Raw genomic sequence first — 21,397 nt, forward strand, 5'->3', positions numbered from 1 at the left:
ATTCTACTGCGGTTGCTCCTCGATAACTCTGTCAGGGCCTGCAGCACGAAATGCAGTGTCCCGTGCAATGGAACGTCAGTACAGATAAAAGTACTGAGTATGAAAGGCAGGAGGGTAACAACATAATTAGGATATAATGTAGCATTAATAAAGGCAAAAGAAAAACCGAACATCTGAAGTAACACAAAATACAATGCATGATAAAATCATTGGTATGCTTATATATATATGTACGTAACAGATGGTATCCATGCCCGGCCGTAAGGCTCAGTGTTATATGTGTAAAAGCATGCCCGACCATTAAGGCTCGGTGTTATCATCATTAGCCCGCGTCCGGGGCAATATCATAACATGCCCACTACAGTGGTGTGCGCATTTACGTGCCATTCCCGGCCGACTATAGCGCGGCACGATGTAGTAAAATAGTGAAATACATTCATTTATATGTATATACCATGTATGAGAAGTCAACGATCTGACCTTTGCCTTTCGAAGTGACATAAGTTCGGTAGCCTCCGAATAACTTATCGAATTCGTATTGAGTCCAAAGAAGTAATCGATGATGATAAGTAAAATAATATTTTAAGAATCAATAACATAACAAGACATTAAGATTTGAAATACAAAACATGGGAATGGAGTGGATTTGTTATGGAACGCTCGTGTTTATATTCTAGTTGGATTCGTGCCAAAGAAAGAGGGAAATGAACACCTTACATACCTTATCCGTCTAGCCACCACTTAAAGAATTCCTTACTCCGATGCTTGCCCTTCACCCGAGCCTATATATTGAGAAATATATCTTTAATCATACTTCCATCATATTTTAATCAACTTATAAGCACTAATTATGGAAGACTAATTTGGGTTACGAAAATTTAGGCAGCATCTCCCCTATATCATAGACTTTCTCCAAATACCAAAACAATACCAACAACAACATCCTCAATATTATACAAGATAAATATGTATATTTTCATCCAAAACTCTCTTCAAACCTCAATCCATAAGCCAACAACATCAACACATCAAACTATAACTTTTATTCTTGTAAATATTCCTAAATCAATGTTGATAAAGAGAGATTCAATGATTCATACCTTATCTTTACCAAAGTAGCAAAATCTTTAATATTTACTTTGTTTCCAAGCCAACTCCAACACAGAATGAAATTATAAACGAGACTACACTTTGTCAGGACCTTGATTAATACGCCGTAACTTGAAATTGACTCAAAATCCTCACCTTTTATGTGATGCAAGAGCCTCTTCACTTGCTGAATTTTCTAGAAATATTTAGAAGTTTTTAATGGAAAAAAAAAGAGGTTTTTAACCTTTTTATAGTGGCTCAAAGTCGGCAGCACTGTAGCAGCACTGTTTCTGCTCTGTCCGCCTAAATTGTAACATCCAGAATTCTCTACTCCGATTTCCGATAGATAAGCGGGTTGTTGCGTTGGAAACTAGACTCGACGAACTTCATTTTAGGATTTTGAAACACCTTAAAACTCTTAATATGCATGAAGATATACCCCTCCAAAATTGACCCAAAATTCTATCCTTAGTTCTGCCAACTTTTTTTTTTCTTTCAATTTTTCGACAAACTTATTTTCTTTGATTTGCTTGGTCCTAGAGTCTTCCATAGCTTATGATATGAACTTAAACCCTCGTAACCATGAGATAGGTGCATACAATCTCCCATATCCTAGGAAGTGCTCCGCGTCTACACTTAGACAACTAATGCCTAATAGATTTCACGTACAAAATTACGAGGTGTAACAAATTATTATGTACTAAACAGCTTACACATGTAAAAATATTCAAAAGAAAGTACAAGCGATCCCCTTCGTAAATCAATTACACAAAACAGACATTTAAATCAAGATAGAGTAGTCAAAGTCTTAACATTTAAACAATTAGTTTTCTAATAATACTAGTTTATATATTTGTTAGTATTATAATACTAAGATATATGAATTGTATATGTTATTATATACTTCGGTATGGTATTTGGTATTTTGATATTTTCTTTATGAATACCGAATACCGTACCGAATACTAAACTTTTTAAAAATGCATACCAAATACCGTACCAAATATCATAATACCGAAACCGCAGTATAAAAAATTTCAATTTCGCTATGGTAATCGGTATCTACCATACCATGCCCACCCTACCTTGGGGGAGGGAGACACATATGTTACGTCTAATCTAATCAATAGATAATGATGAAACAAAATACATTACTATAAGTCTGTAAGAGTACAATAATACTCCCATTTTATTAAAATAACAATTCTACATTGATTTTTAAAAGCATATTAGAGATAACAACAATGATATCACAAAGCAGACCTAAAACATAATTATCATTTGTAAGAGGGGAAGGCAAATCAGCCTTTTTAAAGGATTCTTCACAAAAAGAAGCGTCCAAATTTGCATCTTTAGCACAATAGCCCAAATCCCAAAATTGCTTGTATTTCAAGTACAATTTTGCTTGTTCTAAAAAAGCCACTGCATCTTCATAATTACTTGAACAATTCCCATAAATATTCCTCAAATTTTGATCTTTTATCTTCAATAGAAGTGAATTAACCTTGTCATTTGTAGCATTAACACGTGAAATTGTCAAATTAATGACTATTTTCTCAAGAGCGAACAAATTTGCTCTTTTGGCTTTTGGATTTGACCCCAAAATCTCTTTACAAAATGTTTCATTCTTGATTTGTTTACAAACACTTGGAATGAAATGGCCAAATGAAAAGCCAATTAAAAGAGATAGGTTGAAGAACAAGATTAGAAGAGAGAATTGAGAAGATGTGGACATTTTTTTGGCTTATTTGTCTCTTTGGAGTGGGTATTTTTGACTTAAAAAGTGTTTGTATGTGTGAATTTACATTATGTTCAAGTTTTGTGAATCTGTGATCCGTAATAATTAATGTTCTTTAAAAACATTGTATGACATAAGATTTGTTACTTTCTTTGTTCTTTTGTTTCTTTCCAAGTAGAATACAATTTACTTGGAAGAAAAGAAAAAAAACAGAATACAATTTACCATAATTTTTTCTAAATCTAATTGGTTAATTTCATGGTTACCCTTTAAAGCATGAAAAATTGGACATTTATAACCTCGTTAAGTTTTATTGCAACACAAACACCTCATGGAAAATTGTCCAACAACCAAGGTGGTCCACCAAGTTTTTCTTACTTATGAATGTTTCTATTTATGTGATCTTATCTATGTTTCTATTTATGTGATCTTATCTATGTTTCTATTATAAGGTAATCATATTTTTGGTCGAAAAAATATCTTTTAAATATGCCCACAAATTAAAGTATATCCTTATAATATACATATGAACAATAAACACCCTCATTATTTTTCAAAAACAACAACTTTCATCCTTCCGTTACCCAAAGCTAGAAAATCTAACGGAACTCCAAATTTACTTGAGTGAGATCTTATCTTATAAAGTAATAGCATTTTTCGGTCAAAAGAAATATCGTCCACAACTTAGAGCAGATCCTTATAATATACATATAAACAACAAACATTTTCATTATTTTGCAAGACAGTTTTTTTTTTTTTTTTTTTTTTTGTACTCGAATAGGCCTAATTTTTCTACAAAATTTTGCCTTGCCAATTTATTTTTTCATTAGCCGGAATTCGAACTCAGAATCTCGAGGTATTTTAGACGAAGGGCAAAATTAAAGACGAGCAATTTGAGATGCAAAAATTAAAGACCACCTTGAATAGGCAATCGTGCAAATTGCCCCTTCAAATCCAAGTCCTGCGTCAAGCTCTAGCAGCCTGCAGTTTTTAGGCTGCTATTTGATAAAGAAAAAGTGGTAGTAACTTTTGACCAAATGGGATGTACAATATTCAAGGTCTTGAGTTCGACCCTTTGGACTAAAAGACATAATAAAGACCGTTTCCTCTTTTAATGAGTTATATGCGACGTATATTCATATTAGTCGGTTCAGTATATTTTGAATACCGAATGATTACAATTTTTTTATTTATTTAAATGCAATTAGCTTTTGAAATTCAGCATATTTCTCTGTTAAAATGATGATCAAATTATTGGAATACTTAAATTGAGAAGGTAGGATATTTATAAAAGTATACAAAGAAGAACTACTGATCCAATGCCTCATCCAGCTCCAACAATTATGCTCCCAGAAAAATAATTTATCAACATAATTATCAACTTGGAGAGGAGAATAAAAAGTTGTACAAGTTGTGTTTGTCCTAGTTACTAATTTAATCATAAAGAAATAATCAACAACTACAACTTGTCAGAATTATTATACAGCTATACGAATGCCTCTTTGACACTTCTTTTGTTGACATCATTATTAGTATTGAAATAATCAAATAATTTATTCAGTGTTTACGGATTTTTCAAATTTTTAATAAGTATACTTCTAATATAAAATTATGAATTTATAACTCTTTCAATTGGATTCTAAATATATTAATTTTATTTAAAACTTACTTAAATCATAATGTTCGAATCCACTCATTTATTAAAGGTTCCGACTTCTGAATCTAGTCATTCAATTAAGTGTTTTCTAGTGCACGTAACAATATTTTGTTTGTTTAAATCTCTTAAATAGATCAATTAAGCGTGTAACCTGATAAATAATAAAATAGATGTAAATTTGGAAATTAGAGTCCCAATTAAAAGGTACCAAGTGATTTTTTCAAAAGATCTTCTCAATACTTATATTAGTGAAAGGTAACAAAAATTCGGTATTCGATTAGATAGTCCAGATGGGCAGAATATTACCTAATACTGCACTAATAGAAGACAATAAATTTGTAGCAGGTGAAATAATCAAATGTGCACAAAGCGTCGATACCACCCAAGAGCAGATCTATCTGATCCATCTTTACAACCCACTTCAGTGAAAAATTAAATTGTGTTAATAAGATTAATATTGCTTTATGTATATTGTAAATGTTACTTCATCTGTTCCAATTTATACGACACTTTTCGATTTTCATGAGTCAAACAAAGTAACCTTTGACAACAATTTATTCATATGCCCTTCATATATTTAAAATTATTAATTATTGTGATTTATAGTAATTTTATTTAGTTTCTAGATAAAGTAAATTATTTTTCATAACTTAAAGATTCTACGTCCGAAATTCATAGTCAGAATAATAAAATTTGGTACTCGAAATCCGAGTTGTGTTAAATTGGAACAGAAGGAGTAATTTTTTCGATTATTTTATATATTTACTTTTTTATATTTTAAATTCTCTCCGATGAAAACACTATCATGAAAATCAAAACTTTTTTTTTTTTTGGAGAAAAAGTTTTTTGCTAATCCCCAAATAAATTATACTCCTAAATAATCATTAGTGGTTATTATAAAACATAAAAAAATAGAATAATTAGTGGTTGATATTTTATAGGGTTATTAGGTCGGCCATCAACTCCTATATAAACGCATTTTCAATTCCTTCTCTTTTCATTCACTCTAAATTCTCTCTTCTTTAAATTCCCCCACCCCCACCCCCCCCCCCCAAAAAAAAAAAAAAAAAAAAAAGAGAACGCTTTCAAGGTACCAATTTTCTCTTTTATTGTTTCATCTGTAAACAAATATTGATCTGATTTTGATGAATTCGCTTTATGTTTATTTTGTTAGTGTTGATTTAATCTATCTCTTTTGTTGTGTTAATCAGTTACTTTCAATTATGTTTGGATCTTGATTCATGTGTTGTAGGTAGTGTTACTTGATTGAATTTTATTACACGTTTTTTATGACTCTGTCAGAATATGGGGTTGATGGGGGTGGCTCAGTTGGTTGAGCATGAGGTTATGAATTTCATAACGGAGGTCTCAGGTTCGAAACCCATGCCTACGAAAGTAGGGGATTTGCCTTCTGGGTCGCACATGACTTGCTTAGTGCGGGTTACCCCTCCTGTGTGGTTTTTGCACAGGAGTGCGGTTTACTTGTGCGCACCCAAAGGGTAGCGGCTACGGGTTCCTTGTCATAAAAAAATAAAATTGGGTTGATGGGTATTTTAGATATAGTGTTTTCGATTAGATTTATACCCAGATAGGAATAAAAATTGATTCGAGGCCTTAATGAATTCTTCATCTAGTTTCTTTTTTCTATAATTCTGCAAGTATCTTGTCTCACTTGATTATTACAACTCAATTAATCCTATTTTGAGTAAATTCAGCATTGGGTGTGTCTGTATCATTACCATGCTCGAGGGTCTATTGGAAACCGCCTCCCTACCTGAGAAGATTCGGATTGTGAAACACCGAATCAAACAATCAAAACGCGGAAATTAAGATAGATAGAAATTTAGGGAGATTTAGAAGAAAGAAGAGAATTAATCAAACTACAATTGTGACTAATCAAACATAGGAGAGGAAACCTACACCTATTAATCAACAATCTAAGATGATTTCGTTCCAAGGAAGAAGAGACTCAAACTCATACATGGAAATCTAATCTAAAATATCCAAGCGAGGTTCTAAGTTAAGAGATAAGGGCATCCACCCACTACCTAAAACTAGCTAATAGCATAACCTAAACTCCATAGAAGGAGAACTACACTCATAAGAGTTTCATCATAAAGCTCAAGCTAAGGAATGGAAATAGGCCAAGGTAAGCTTATATAGTTTTTCCTTTACATGGATAGCCACAATTATTAACTACTAGACACATTTGGCAATTAACTAGTAAGTCCTAGTACAACAAAGACCCAAAAGTGGTCTTTGCGGAGATAACCCCACATGGGTCCTTCTTCACTTGAATTGTTCACTTGAATTGCAATCCTAGCCTTGAGTTTGCACTCCTAGCCACAAATTGCACTTCTAGTCATGTTTTCACTTCTAGCCACTTTGTGTGGCTTCAATCAATCGACCTTCATCTCCATGTCTCTTCCAGGCAACCATCCACACCCTTGTGGCTTGCTCTTCAATGGCCTCCAAAGGCCCCATCTTCCTCTTCCAAGGGTGTTTGGCATGGAATTGCACATCCAAAGCTCTAACACGGGCTTTAGCCTTCATAATCGTCCATGAGCTTCCTATGATCATATTAGTACCCCCTTAAAGGTAGGGGTAAGGTGTGCTTACATCCTACCCTCCCCCGACCCCACTAGTCGGACTACACTGGGTTTGTTGTTGTTATTAGCATCACCTTGTGTGGGATAGCTCTGCTTGAGGATAATTCACTAAGATTCACTTGGTATAGCTCTATGCTAAGTGCAACCTCCGTGGCAGAGGGTGGGTTGCAGAGGTGAATCAAGGATTTCAAGAGGATGGGTTCACCAGTGCTTTTAAGATACAATATGAAATTTTATAGTGACATCAACTTGACGAGCAAAAGATAATTAATTACATTTTTTTGAGGAAGCAAGTTGTTTTATAATCACAAAAGCATCAAGGAGATGCAGAGTAACGATAGAGGAGGATTAGAACTAAAATAAAAAAGGAAAATCTGCTATATAAATTAAAAAAGAAAAGAAGAAGTAAGAGTGCAGTAAGTAGGGTTTGATCCTAAGATCTTAGGGAAGTAAACTCAATACTTGACCAGTGCTCCGCTTAGTCTGTTTTGACCATGTGTTCCCTTAAATAATAATAGATATATTTTAAGAATTATACACCTAATACACCGAGTTTAGTTGGGTGACCATGGGTTCGCGTGACCCATTTTTTATACATAAATTCGCCCCTGGTGGGCTGGGCTGATGAGGGCCGGTCAAAGATATGCTTTCAAGGTATATCAAGCTTCTAAGGGGTGACACTTAGACAATTCCCACTTTGAAAAGGAAGGAGAAAGTGAAGCCTTATATAAGACGCGACACAAGTTATATGGAATCCTGATGTAGCTTAAAAAAAAAAAAAAAAAAAAAACCTTTTCACAGGGAGGTACATAATATAGTTAAGTTAATCTCTTTACTCTAATTGTGTATATAAGTTAAACTTGGACAAAAAAGTATCCATATAGTTACCTAGTGTAAAAATATTCTTGCACTTTCCGTGTATTTGTATATTTACAACGAAAAGTCAAGAATTAGCAATGAGTAATTTCTATCTTTAAGTAAACAAAAATTCTTCATCATTCCTATTTGATAACAAATTATGAAAAAAAATTTGTAAGCTACATATTATCAACGAATTTCTGTTAGTAAATTGAAGAAGAGAAGAAGAAATAGCATAAGCTTAAGGGATCTGATCTAGCTTAAGGGGCCAATCTGTAAGTTTCTTTTGGGCCAAAGCTCACAGTTACATGGCATAAGCTTAGTCTGTAATGCTTGGCCAGCCAATTTGAGGCAGGGCCAGATTAGGTATGAGGTAGTTGATAAATTGTCATTCTCATATTGAATGCACTTTCGATGGCGGCAGGGTCAGCTTCCTACTATGGATAACCATTGGATGGGGGTGGGTGAAACATTTAGGGGTAGGGGGAGGGTGGGGCAAGGAACACTTGTTTCTTCCATGATAAAATATGGCTCTCGTAGTTTATTATCGACGCATCCCTATTGTTCCATATTAGTATTCCCATTTCCCTTATGTCCCTTCTTCTTAACCGCATATTAATCCCGTAGCAAGAGTTAAGAGAATAGCATATTGGCAAATGAGGATAACACTTGTTTCTTCCATGATGGAATATGGCTCTTGTAGTTTATTACCGATGCATCCCTATTGTTCCATATTAGTATTCCCATTTACCTTATGTCCCTTTATCTTAACTGCGACTTTTAAAGTAATTTAGAGATACATATTAAAAGAAGTGAAAATAAAGTATATGAATATGTGAAGCATTAACTACTAATGAATAGAAAATGTTAGCATAATGGGGTCATTGTATATGATTTGTGATTTTTGTGACCTTCATCACCAGGTGATCAATTTAATGTATATTTTTTTAAAAGCTTACATTTAAATCCTTCTTTGAGAATGATTTAAATCAGATGGTTTCAATTTTATTTTACAGTTTGCTTTCTGTGTTGCCTTACCATTTTGGAATGGGATCGACTCTTACTGGTGTTCAATCTTCATATGGACCACTTTCCTCATAGGATATCTATTTTATTTTTTGCATGTTAATTTTTACTTGAGGTTACTTATAGCTAATGGTACACGTATTATTTCCAATATCATATGAAGGCTTCCATCTCTACTGTAAAAGTCTTCTTAATAGAGTGAAGGTATTTGGAACCAGATTTCTACGTTTTCTCCTTATGAATCTTGGTATTTGCTTTTAATTCAATCATCTCAGGTCCTTGCAATTGTATAACTAGTTTGTGAAGATAATTTTTTTTTTTTTAAACTGAAAAATCCTCGGGCTAGAGGCACACGGCTCGAAACTTGGTGGATAGTGAGGCTTGCCCTCTACCCCTCTCCACTTAAATACCAAACTTTTGTCTACAGCAAGGTTCGAACATCAAAATCATTTTCTGTCTGCCCTCTTTCTACGTTCCCTTCCATTCGTTCACAATTAGAGGGTAAGTTTCACATAAAAGTTCTTTCTCTGATCCACAAAGTCAGCTGTGTGAATTCCAAGCCACTCTTGGAGCTTTTTTTTTTTTTTTTTTTTTTTCTCTCCTCTCTTGAGCCGAGGGTCTTTCGGAAACAGCCGCCCTACCTTTCAAGGTGGGGGTTAGGTCTGCGTACACTCTACCCTCCCCAGACCCCACATAGTGGGATTATACTGGGCTTGTTGTTGTTGTTGTTGTTGTTGTTGTATTTGGTTTAGTCATATTATCTCCAAACCTATGTTTTACTATCTGTTCACATACACACATGTTGGGCCCTGGACGAAAGAACTTACTCTTTCATTCTGTATGTGATAGGGTTGGATTAGTTCAAATATTTCTTGTGAATGTGGAAGCTTAGCCTTGTATGTATGCATACATAAAAGCAGTTACTTTTTAGTGCACACTGTAGAGTGAAGCTTTTTTTTTCTGTACTGTTCTTTTTGGCGTTGTACTTAAATTTCAGAATATGTTTAGCAAAAGATGAAATTATAGGGAATATGTTTAGCAAAAGATGAAATTATAGGATGAGTCAAATATTTCTTGTACCCCCTCTGCTGATAGCTCTTGCTTCTGCAAATCACATTTGCTATTTTAATGTAGTACTGTTACGTGACATTGTCAATTCCCTTCTTTAATAGAGTAAAGTATGCACTTCTGTAGTATATGCTTGAATTCCTTTTTGCTTTTGTTAGTGCAACAATAACTGAAATATGATAAGTTTTTGGCTTATGTCTAATATTCCCTTTTAATGTAAAATTTCAGATGCAAATCTTTGTAAAGACCCTCACTGGCAAGACCATTACTCTCGAGGTTGAGAGTTCCGACACTATTGATAATGTCAAGGCTAAGATTCAGGATAAGGAAGGAATTCCTCCAGACCAGCAAAGGTTGATCTTTGCGGGTAAGCAGCTAGAGGATGGTCGTACTCTTGCCGACTACAACATACAGAAGGAGTCCACCCTTCACCTTGTCCTCCGTCTACGTGGTGGCATGCAGATTTTTGTAAAAACATTGACTGGGAAGACCATAACCCTTGAGGTCGAGAGCTCGGACACCATTGACAATGTCAAGGCGAAGATCCAGGACAAGGAAGGCATCCCTCCAGACCAGCAGAGGTTGATCTTTGCTGGAAAGCAGCTCGAGGATGGACGCACTCTTGCTGACTACAACATCCAGAAGGAGTCTACCCTCCATCTTGTCCTCCGTCTGCGTGGTGGTATGCAGATTTTTGTTAAGACCCTCACTGGAAAGACCATTACTCTCGAGGTTGAGAGCTCCGACACCATTGACAATGTCAAGGCAAAAATCCAGGACAAGGAAGGCATCCCCCCAGACCAGCAGAGGTTGATTTTTGCGGGAAAGCAGCTCGAGGATGGACGCACTCTTGCCGACTACAACATCCAGAAGGAATCCACCCTCCACCTTGTCCTCCGTCTTCGTGGTGGCATGCAGATTTTTGTGAAAACTTTAACCGGAAAGACCATTACCCTTGAGGTTGAAAGCTCCGACACCATTGACAATGTTAAGGCAAAGATCCAGGACAAGGAAGGTATCCCTCCAGATCAGCAGAGGTTGATCTTTGCTGGAAAGCAGCTCGAGGATGGACGCACTCTTGCTGACTACAACATCCAGAAGGAGTCTACCCTCCATCTTGTCCTCCGTCTGCGTGGTGGTATGCAGATTTTTGTTAAGACCCTCACTGGAAAGACCATTACTCTCGAGGTTGAGAGCTCCGACACCATTGACAATGTCAAGGCAAAAATCCAGGACAAGGAAGGCATCCCCCCAGACCAGCAGAGGTTGATTTTTGCGGGAAAGCAGCTCGAGGATGGACGCACTCTTGCCGACTACAACATCCAGAAGGAATCCACCCTCCACCTTGTCCTCCGTCTTCGTGGTGGCATGCAGATTTTTGTGAAAACTTTAACCGGAAAGACCATTACCCTTGAGGTTGAAAGCTCCGACACCATTGACAATGTTAAGGCAAAGATCCAGGACAAGGAAGGTATCCCTCCAGATCAGCAGAGGTTGATCTTTGCTGGAAAGCAACTCGAGGATGGACGAACTCTTGCTGACTACAACATCCAGAAGGAATCAACCCTTCACCTTGTCCTCCGTCTACGTGGTGGCATGCAGATCTTCGTGAAGACATTGACTGGCAAGACAATCACCTTGGAGGTTGAAAGTTCTGATACAATTGATAATGTGAAGGCGAAGATCCAAGATAAAGAGGGGATTCCACCAGATCAGCAGCGTTTAATCTTTGCCGGCAAACAGCTTGAGGATGGGAGGACCCTTGCTGATTACAATATCCAGAAAGAGTCCACTCTACATTTGGTGCTGCGTTTGAGGGGAGGCATGCAGATATTTGTCAAGACTCTAACCGGGAAGACTATCACTTTGGAGGTTGAGAGCTCGGACACTATTGATAATGTGAAAGCCAAGATTCAGGACAAGGAGGGTATTCCACCAGATCAGCAGAGGCTTATTTTTGCTGGTAAGCAGTTGGAGGATGGCTGTACCCTTGCCGATTATAACATCCAGAAAGAGTCTACCCTTCACCTTGTGCTTCGTCTCCGTGGTGGCTGTTGAGAAGTTAATTCCGTGCTCGCTTTTATCTGTTGCGTTTTGCTTCGATCTCTTTGTTGAAAAATCTTTGGGACTTGTGTTCTTGTTATGATGCTGGTTGACCGTTTAAAGACGTGTGTGAATATGCCTTAAAGGCATTTGTTATGTTTGTTTTGTGTTTAAAACAGTTGTTTTCTGTTTCTCTGTTGGCTTCGTTTGAATAAAGAACTTTCTATGGTATAATCCTTGGTTCTGTATGAGCATGTTTATAAAATTTCTTGGTTATCCAACGAAATATGGATCAGATTAGTAACATTTAAACACTGGTTTAAATGGGTGGACCAGTCGTTTCCGGTTATTATTTACGCTTCTTCGAATAAATTTGAACTGTAAAGTATCATCTATGTTGGTCTTTCGACTGCCTGTCTAAATTTTTTTGTTCGTGGATGACTGTGGATCAGTCTATATTATGGTTCAAAAAGAGGTCCTGTAGCCTAGGATAGTATAACAAATTTTTAAAATGTTACCTTCTGCAAAAATTAAAATAATGTTGTTTGCAATAAATTTTCTCAAGATACAGAAAATAAACTACAATCACAAAATATATAAAATGAGTAATTTCATTTATCAAGATTGTGAATACAAATTTGGATATTCCCTTGATTCTTCTCTCTTAAAAATATTCTTCGTAATTCGAGAGCCGTTAGTAGCGTATTTTTCGAACGTAGGATGATTTGGATTTGTATATGTGTGGACTTTCTTGGGATGTATTTGATCTCCATGAAAGGATATTGCAGATCTTTTTGAAGTATTTGGTTGTCAAGAAACATTTAGCCTTCATTATCCATGAGTAATGAGATATTTTGAGAACTTGATCTCTTTGTGAATATCCAAGAGTTTGTCGGATATTTGAGATATGGTTTGATCTCTTTGTAAATACCCATGAGTTTATGGGATATTTGAGATTTTGATCTCTTTGTGAATATCCAAGAGTTTGTTGGATATTCGAGATATGGTTTGATATCTTTTTGAATATCCATGAATTTATGGTATATTTGATATGCCTTTCGTAGGGAATATGTGTTCCTTTATATAAGCGTGAGTTAGGATTTAGGGTAGAGTAGCCTCCAAGAAATCATAACCAACTTTAGAGTTTGAAGATGGATTGAACTCATCTTGTAGAGTCCTATTTCAAATCCGATAAAATTTCTCTGTCTACAAATGCACCTGCTATCCAAAAACTATATTTTTATTTTGCTTATACATCAGACTTCTAGCGTGCTTGAACATTTGGTTGATCAGTGAAGTTCCTGATACATTCCCTCTGGAAGAGAGCTGGAAATTGGATTTAAGATCTCTTATTACTTTTTCTTCAGAACGTTGTAATGCAAATGCTCTCGATTACTTTTCAATTTTTTTGCAGTGTTGAGAATGTCAATTCATATAAGATAACAAAGTAAAAGAACTAATACCAATCACCTCACAATGATTGAGCAATGATTCTAGTGAACAAAGGGCCAAGCAAATTTCACTTTCCTGAAAACTGAAAGCATTTAACATGTTGCATTTTGTAAGCTCTGATTGTGAACTCCTTTTGGTCATATCTGATGTCTATACAAAGTACAAACCAAAATTTAAAAAAACGCTCTGTGTGGGCTTAGCAAAAACTAAGGACTTAGCAAAAACTAAGAATTATCATAAGCAAAAGAGATAATTCTAGGGAGGCCAAAATTTGGATTGAGATGCTGCAAAATGTAGCAAATTCTGAAGCAATCAGGTGAATTTGGTTAAGGACTGTAATCTTGTTTGAAACTTTTATGCTCCTGAACTACAGTCCTCCTTGGCCAAGTTCGAGTTAGATTAATCTGGCAAGTTATCAACTTCTGAATGTTCTCCAGACCGCCAGGCTTCGGATGAAGTCATATCTGTCTCATGCTACATTTCAACTTCTCCGATTCAAGCTCTTGTTTCAAAGATTCAAGTCGTTCAAGTAAATCAATGTTTTCCTGGTGAAATCCAACAGCATAAATAAACTATTAATTAAATTGTGAATATGATGATAAGCATTTCGGCCTTGACCGACCAAACACAAGAAAGAAAATGAAAAAGCAAAAATATGCAAAGAAACACATCAAGAAAATCGTTTCAAACTTTCACCTTCTGTAGCAGGTCCAATTTCTTCTTAATACTAGCAGTGCTATCCTCCTTCAACAATTGCTTAATCTACACAAAAAGCTACACGTTACCAAACTAGCAAATGAGGTGCAACAGTTAACCAACTTTTGAAGTAAAGCAGGCATGGGAAAGAATTGGAACTCTTTTTACTCCAGGAGTGCAAACATAAAGACGTCAATAATATGCACGAAACATGCCTCAGTGATCAGATCATGTGAAACAAATGATTTTCACTTGACTATGAATTTAGCGCAGATAACATGTTCTATGTCTTGATACGTAACATGGACAAGGCAATAGCAAAACAGCAGAAACAATGCATCAGTTCTCTTTACACAGAGCAGGATGGAAAGAACTAAGGAACAGGATAGTGCAGAGCAACAGCCAACATTCGGCTCGAATTTAATTGACCTATTCCATTTGGTCTTCCCACTTATTTGAATGTTCTAAGCTTTGAGGATAATATCAAATACAAATATGGAGACCTGGGACTATTTTCCCAGAAAACTAGGTATCTCTCCGCGAGTGAGTATTATATAAAGGACAGTTAATGATATCAATGTCATAGTTTTCCTTCACCTCATTCCTCTCGAAATTCTATATTACATTAGAATTACCGTTTGCAGTAACTTTTATGTTTCCCCCAATTTGAGCAACTTATACAGACAAGCATCCGTGACTTATAAATCTGCTACTAAACAGAATTAGACTAAGTTGCTCCTCAAATTTTCCTTAAAACTTCTTGATAATTTTATTCCACAGTTCCTTTCTTTCCTGAGAACACAAACAGGAGTCACTGCCTCTTAGAAATCTACGGCATCATCAGGTAGATTTTTTTTTGAACTGGTAACATGGTGTCATCAGGTAGATTGATGAAAAGCAAATCCTTCTAGAGCTAAAAGTTTGTCACTCTAATAAACTAGGTCAGGCGGTAGAGTAAGGGGTACCAGAGAAGAGGAAGAAAATGCACTCTCTTTGTTTCAAAGAAGAATATGCATTTTTCATTTCAATCTACTTTTAAATGAAACATACTCTGACACCAATCTCAATTGTATAAGCAATCGGTTAGATATAAATCCATCAGAAGACCAACAATTACAATAAAGGGTAGATTGCATATATTGTTCACTCATGTCCGATAATGCTACTATGCAAGGATGTTGCAAAGTCCTTGATTGAGTCAACACTTCCCGAATAAAGTCCTTTTGAAGCTAATAGGAAAGAGATTGCAGTTTATGTAAGTCTGGATGCCTATGGAGTGGAGGTGAATACTCCCTATTCCTCTTGTCCCTACTCGACAATCCCCACTCATCTGATTCACATAGAAGAAAATAATTTAGTGCTGGTGGTGTCAGCACTAAATGAGGCTCCTAGGAATAAAAACAAATGAGGTTCAAAAAGCATAATTTGATGAGGAAAGATGAGAGCTAACTGTCGAGAATGAAAAAGGATCTGTAATACCAAATCCTGCGATCAACTAAATACCTCCGCATAAAGAAATGCCTGACAAGAAAAGCTGCACATGGCAAACGCAGTGCAGGAAATGCACAAGCCTATCTACTTGGTTATTCCAATCTCTAGTTGAACGAGAGAATGTAAGGGAACTTTCTGAATCAAATGTGTTCTAATAAAACGATAGAGAATATCAAACTTTTCAGTGACAAACTGACAACGTAGCATATGCACCTAGAGGGTGAAATTTCAACAGAAATTCAAATACAGCTGGATTTTAATCATGCAGAGGGGAAAAGAAATCACTAATTTTCTCAGGCTTGAACTGGACAGAGAAATCACTTTCACAATATTTATTGGCGTAGTTGTACTTGGTATTTATAAGATTTTTTTCATAACCGTGGTGTCTCAGCCAGGTTGCGCGCACCTCGACTAATTCCAACGGGTTACGAGATTCATTTAACAAGAGAGAACTCATGCTGCACAGAAAGGAGGAAGCCATTATCGTTGAAACACAATAAATGTTGTTCAGGGGAAACACAACATTTGCTTATACATAGGGTCGTAGATACAACCATTTTTCTAGACAGATGTATAATTGTAGAAAAGGTGAATATTATTTGTTTTTTACTTTGGTAAATATATGATTGCCTAGTAAATATTCTCGATTAAGGTGGTACATTACTTAGTTAATAAGGAATTAAGGTGTTAAATTACTCATGCCACCATTGATTGTCAATAGAGAGGATAACATGTCGCAGAACATAACATAACAACGGCAGTTCAAGGGCTTCGCTAGATATAATACTTATATCAAACGTCTATGGTGAACTTCTCACCAAAATATTTTTGATTCTGAATGAAAGATGCCTACCTTAATCAGTTCCTTTTGGCAAGCGGAAGATTTCACTTCCTCATCATCATATCTTTTTCTCCACACTGCAGATTCATCCATTGCTTCTCTACTAGCAAGATCAAACTGTCTCCTGCAAGAAACCAGGATCAAAATACTTAGCGAAGCAGTAAATGGCGAAATTCTATATTAATAAGAAAGTTGAATTTTTAATATAAAATATGATCATATGTTTGATCGCCAGCAATTTTAGACTCGCGCTGAAAATGTGGTATATGAGCAACCTTCATCTTGAAAACACAATTTCTTATGTATTTCAGTCAGTACTTTACTTGGAACCAATTTTGCCTTGCTACTAGTTCTAAGTGATCTGCTATATGCTAATCAAAACAAAGCTATAATCAAAACCCAAGGCAAGTCACCTGCTAAGGCATATGCAATGGGGTTCACATGATTTTCACTCCTTAAGGAACTTAGGTGTGTATTCCAATTTCATCAACTCATAAGGGTAACACACACAGAAAAAAAAGGATCAAACCTCTGAGGCCATTTACTCCTAGATCTTACTTGTTATATTAAACATTTTTGCCCACTTCCCTTCACTGAACTCATATGACATTAAGTTTCTGATAACTTCATTTCCTAACTCAATTGATATTCTAATACAAATTCGTTCAGCTCAGAAACTAATACATAGACGGAGAGAAACAAGCGGATACTACAAAAGCAGAGGGGAGTCATTAAGTTTCTGATACCTTCGTTTCCTAACTCAATTGATATTCTAGTCTAAATGGGGAATTCAAAACTGGTTTTCCTTTTGCTGGTCAGTCAAGCAAGAAAAGAAAGATAAAACACTTCTCTTGGGTGGTTACCAAAATTGGATACAAAAAGGAAACCTACATTTCTATGCTGGATACAAGTAGAGGTGATTACTTTCTTTAATAGTGTTGCTTAGAAGCTAAGACTAATCAACATCCCCAACTAGTCCCTGTCTTTTGAACCATACTTAAGTTTCCCAGCAACCAAACAAAGCGAAAATCCATTTCCAATCAACTTTCTTGATCCATTCCTGGGTGCAAAGACATGATCTTTTATGAGGTACATACAAACGATTAAGACCATTAAATAAAGGTTATCGATATTGAATACAAAACAAGAAACCCACATTCCTATGCTAGACACAAAAATAAAGATTGGTGCTTTTGAATATTCTTGATTGAGAGTTAAGACTAATCAACATCCCCAACCACTCCTTCAAAGTGAAAATCCATTTCTTAGTGCAAAGACATGACTTTTTTGTAGGTACATTCCAAAGCTGAATACAAGTGAAGGTGATTGCTTTTTTTTTTTTTTTTCAATATTCTTGCTTAAAATTAAGATTAATCAACATTCCAACCAGTCCTTCTGTTTCTTGAACAATACCCAATTTTCTCAGCAAACAAGCAAATTGAAGAACCATTTCCAATCATTTTCTTGATCCATTTCTGTGTGCAAAGACATGATCTTTCTTTTGTTTTTGAGGTAAATTCAAGCAAGAAAAGAAAGAAAAACACTTCCATAGGGACTAGGATGGTTACCAATATTGTACAAACAAGAAACCTACATCCCAATGCTGGATCCAAGTAAAGGTGATTGCTTTTTGAACATTCTTGCTTTAAATTAAGACTAATCAAAATCCCCAACTAGTCCTTCTGTTTCTTGAACCACACAATATTTCCAGCAGCCAAACAAAGTGAAAATCCATTACTAACCTAAAGACATGATCTTTTTTTCAGGTACATATAAAGGTTAAGCAAGAAAGAATACCTGAGTAATTCAGTTTCAGTAGAAGAGAATTTGTAGTCAATGGTCCAAAGCCTTAAGTAAACAGCTAAACCCATCACCATAACCAGACCAAGTCCAAGGAATATTTGTTTTCTTCCTCTTCCCATGTTTTCCTTATTTTTCTCCAACCTATGCATTTGGTGATATTTAGGTTGTCAGAAATGCAAACGTGTGAATTTTCATCTACAATAATACTAATAGTCCTCCAAGTTTTTGGTCTCTAGTTTTATATATTATACTAATAGTCCTCCAAGTTTCAAGTATTGGTGCACTTTTAGTAGTCGTTTGGCCATGAAAATTAAATATTTTTTACTTTATCTGAAAGTTTTGAAGTTGGAGTTGTGTTTGATTATAGTTTTTACAAAGAATATTTAGTTGTTTGAATGTACTCAAAATGAAAAATTGAACGTCGTATTTGGAATTTTCATGGCCTACCGTTGATTTTCAAATAAAGTGAAAAAAATATCTGGAAAAAAAGTGAAAATTCTCATGGCCAAACGGGTCCTAATAGAAGGATTGCTTGTAACAGTTGACCATTACCTACCAACGGTGCTATCTTATTACAACAAGCAGCTAGGGGTGAGCATGGTATGGTACGGTACAGTATTTGAAACTTCGATAGGGTAATTTTGGTTTTCGGTTTCTAAAAATACTATACCATTACCGTACCAAATTAATTCAGTATGGTTCGATATTTTAAAGTTCAGTTTCGGTATTTTATAGCACGGTAAATCAGTACCATAGTTTGTCGGACTTTGACTTACATATACTCATATCGTGGAGAATTATGACTTCCACTACTTAAGAAATGTCTCAATTATTATATACTAAATATCTGACACATATAAAAATATTTAAAAGAAAGTGCAAGCAGTCCTCTTCGTAAATCAATTACACAAAAAAAAAACATTTAAATCAAGATAGAATAGTCAAAGTTCTAACGTTTAAACAATTAGTTTTCTAATAATACTAGGTTATATATTTGTTAGTATTATAATACTAAGATATATGAATTGTATTTGTAATTATATATTTCGGTATTTTCTTTATGAATACCGAATACGGTACTGAATACCGAACTTTTTAAAAATGCAAACCAAATACCATAATATCGAAACCGCGGTATAAAAAATTTCGATTTCGGTATGGTAATCGGTATCTACCATACCATGCTCATCCCTACGAGCAACCGAACCCTCTAACTCCTTCAGTATCGTTAGACCTTTACCTGAGGTGTCGAATGCTGATTTGGACCTGAGTCAGGTCTATTGACACGTGTCACCATGGCATTTATCTAGCTGTATTTTACGAATTTAGCTGAATGCACTTTCCAAGGTAGAGGTAACATCTAGGGGTGTCAAAAAAATATGAAAACCCGACAGAACCGATCGAACCTAACCATACTGAATCGATTTATAGTGTTTTTTCAATAAAATCATGGATTTTTATTTAAGCTTATAACCATCCCGAATAATTAGGGTGGTCTTTTTAATTTATACAAAAAATTCCCGAACCGAACCGAATAGCCTTACATGTATGAAATATATTTTATATATTACAAATATGTTAAATGAATATATAAAATATATTTATAAGTTCCGTTTCAAATATAAAAAAGAATTTTGGTCACTAAATTTTGGGCCTTTAGTTGATTGGATTTAGTTTCAAAAGGATACCTCGTATACATAGTCATACGGTCATCTATTTAGATGATTTAAGTAGGCATTTTTTGTTATAGTTAGCACTAACAAAAGTTTACCTCCATTTTGCTCTCCTCTACCATGTTGCTTGATGTTTATTTATCAAATTCAAACTGTTGTTTCTGTGGCCTACAAACTAATGTTTGTTTTGGCTCAATTCAACATTGTTGTCTTTGGCAAGTTATTCTTCTCCCTAGTCAATCAGTGAGGATTCACGTCGCGATGATGCCATCTTTGTTGTCTTGCTACTTGGTATAACACATTTCAGTTTAATTATTTTGTGTAGGGTTTTTAATAGCTTTTACATTAAATATTTCATAAGAAATTAATAGAAGCTTTATTTGATGGTGTACTACAAATAGGTTTGTAGAGGTCTGTGTCGTTACATTTTAATGGTGGTGTTTTTTTAGGTAACACTTTAAAACTAAAATAACCGAAAATGAACTGAACCGTACCGATTCTTGATGATGGGACGGTCTCGAAAAGTCTAATTTTGGTCATACAAAATAAAATGACCAAAAAATTGGGATGAATAATTTTTGTAAAATAACCGACCAAACCGTCCCATTGACATCCCCAGTAACATCTGCGTAAAGTCTACCTTACCTAAACCTCATTTTGTGAGATTGTACTGTCTATGTTATTGTTGTCATTGTCCTTGTTGTACAACTTTCTCCGTCCCATTATATGAAGGTGTTTGACTTGACAAGAAGTTAAAAAGATAAAGGAATATTTTTGAAATTTATAGTGTAAAATAAATTATAAAAATTTGTGTGGCTAGAAATCATTTCATTAGGAATGAAAAAATAAATCTAAAGTTAAATTGTTACTAAACATAGAAAGATGTGATTCTTTTTAAGACCACCAATAAACAAGAGAGCGTCATATAAATTAGGGTTAAGGGTAAAAAAAACATACGTCACGTATTACTTTTTCTTTTTAGTTTCGTACCTGAACTATCACCAACTAGTTTACAAAACACGCCTCACTAAAAGTAAACAATTGATAATTGATGTGTGTTTTGCAAACTAATTGATGATAGTTTAGGTAAGAAAAATGAACAACCAATAGTTAAAGTGTGTTGTTGACCATTATCTCAATAAATTAAGAGGGTGTTTGGATTGGCTTATAAGCTGGTCAAACCTGCTTATAAGCCCTTTTTAACTTTTTGGAGTGTTTGACAAAATAGAAAAATGCTTAAAATAAATTAAAAATTATTTAAAATAAGTCAAAATAAAATAGTTGGTGAACCCCAACTTATTGCTTTTTAGCTTAAAAAGCTACTCCGACCAAATATATTACTTTTTTATCCTT

General features: G+C 35.1%; 3 protein-coding genes across 3 annotated transcripts; 1 reads left to right on the top strand and 2 right to left on the bottom strand.

Moving 5' to 3' along the window:
- Window positions 1-2,250: 2,250 nt before the first annotated feature.
- On the bottom strand, window positions 2,251-2,859 carry LOC132633678 (pectinesterase inhibitor-like). Its single transcript, XM_060350197.1, has one exon. It carries the CDS (start codon window positions 2,822-2,824, stop codon window positions 2,282-2,284), a length of 543 nt encoding a protein of 180 aa, XP_060206180.1. The 5' UTR covers window positions 2,825-2,859; the 3' UTR covers window positions 2,251-2,281.
- Window positions 2,860-5,499: 2,640 nt separating this feature from the next.
- Window positions 5,500-12,322, top strand: LOC132630048 (polyubiquitin-like). Its single transcript, XM_060345567.1, has 2 exons — window positions 5,500-5,574; window positions 10,274-12,322. Exon 2 carries the CDS (start codon window positions 10,274-10,276, stop codon window positions 12,101-12,103), a length of 1,830 nt encoding a protein of 609 aa, XP_060201550.1. The 5' UTR covers window positions 5,500-5,574; the 3' UTR covers window positions 12,104-12,322.
- A 1,257-nt stretch (window positions 12,323-13,579) lies between these two features.
- On the bottom strand, window positions 13,580-18,560 carry LOC132630049 (uncharacterized). Its single transcript, XM_060345568.1, has 4 exons — window positions 18,366-18,560; window positions 16,581-16,692; window positions 14,237-14,302; window positions 13,580-14,085 (listed from the first exon to the last, which is right to left on the bottom strand). Exons 1-4 carry the CDS (start codon window positions 18,518-18,520, stop codon window positions 13,999-14,001), a joined length of 420 nt encoding a protein of 139 aa, XP_060201551.1. The 5' UTR covers window positions 18,521-18,560; the 3' UTR covers window positions 13,580-13,998.
- Between the last annotated feature and the right edge of the window lie 2,837 nt (window positions 18,561-21,397).

Source organism: Lycium barbarum, chromosome 3 (assembly GCF_019175385.1).
Source record: "Lycium barbarum isolate Lr01 chromosome 3, ASM1917538v2, whole genome shotgun sequence".
NCBI lineage: Eukaryota > Viridiplantae > Streptophyta > Magnoliopsida > Solanales > Solanaceae > Lycium > Lycium barbarum.

Bases quoted from the DNA above. Each gene is read 5' to 3' on its own strand.
- LOC132633678 (XM_060350197.1), bottom strand. From the start codon at position 2,824: ATGTCCACATCTTCTCAATTCTCTCTTCTAATCTTGTTCTTCAACCTA.
- LOC132630048 (XM_060345567.1), top strand. From the start codon at position 10,274: ATGCAAATCTTTGTAAAGACCCTCACTGGCAAGACCATTACTCTCGAG.
- LOC132630049 (XM_060345568.1), bottom strand. From the start codon at position 18,520: ATGCATAGGTTGGAGAAAAATAAGGAAAACATGGGAAGAGGAAGAAAA. The intron at 14,303-16,580 runs GTAGGCATCTTT...CTTTTTGTGTAG, and splicing joins GCCAAAAGGAACTGATTAAG to ATTAAGCAATTGTTGAAGGA. The intron at 14,086-14,236 runs GTGAAAGTTTGA...GGATTTCACCAG, and splicing joins AATTGGACCTGCTACAGAAG to GAAAACATTGATTTACTTGA.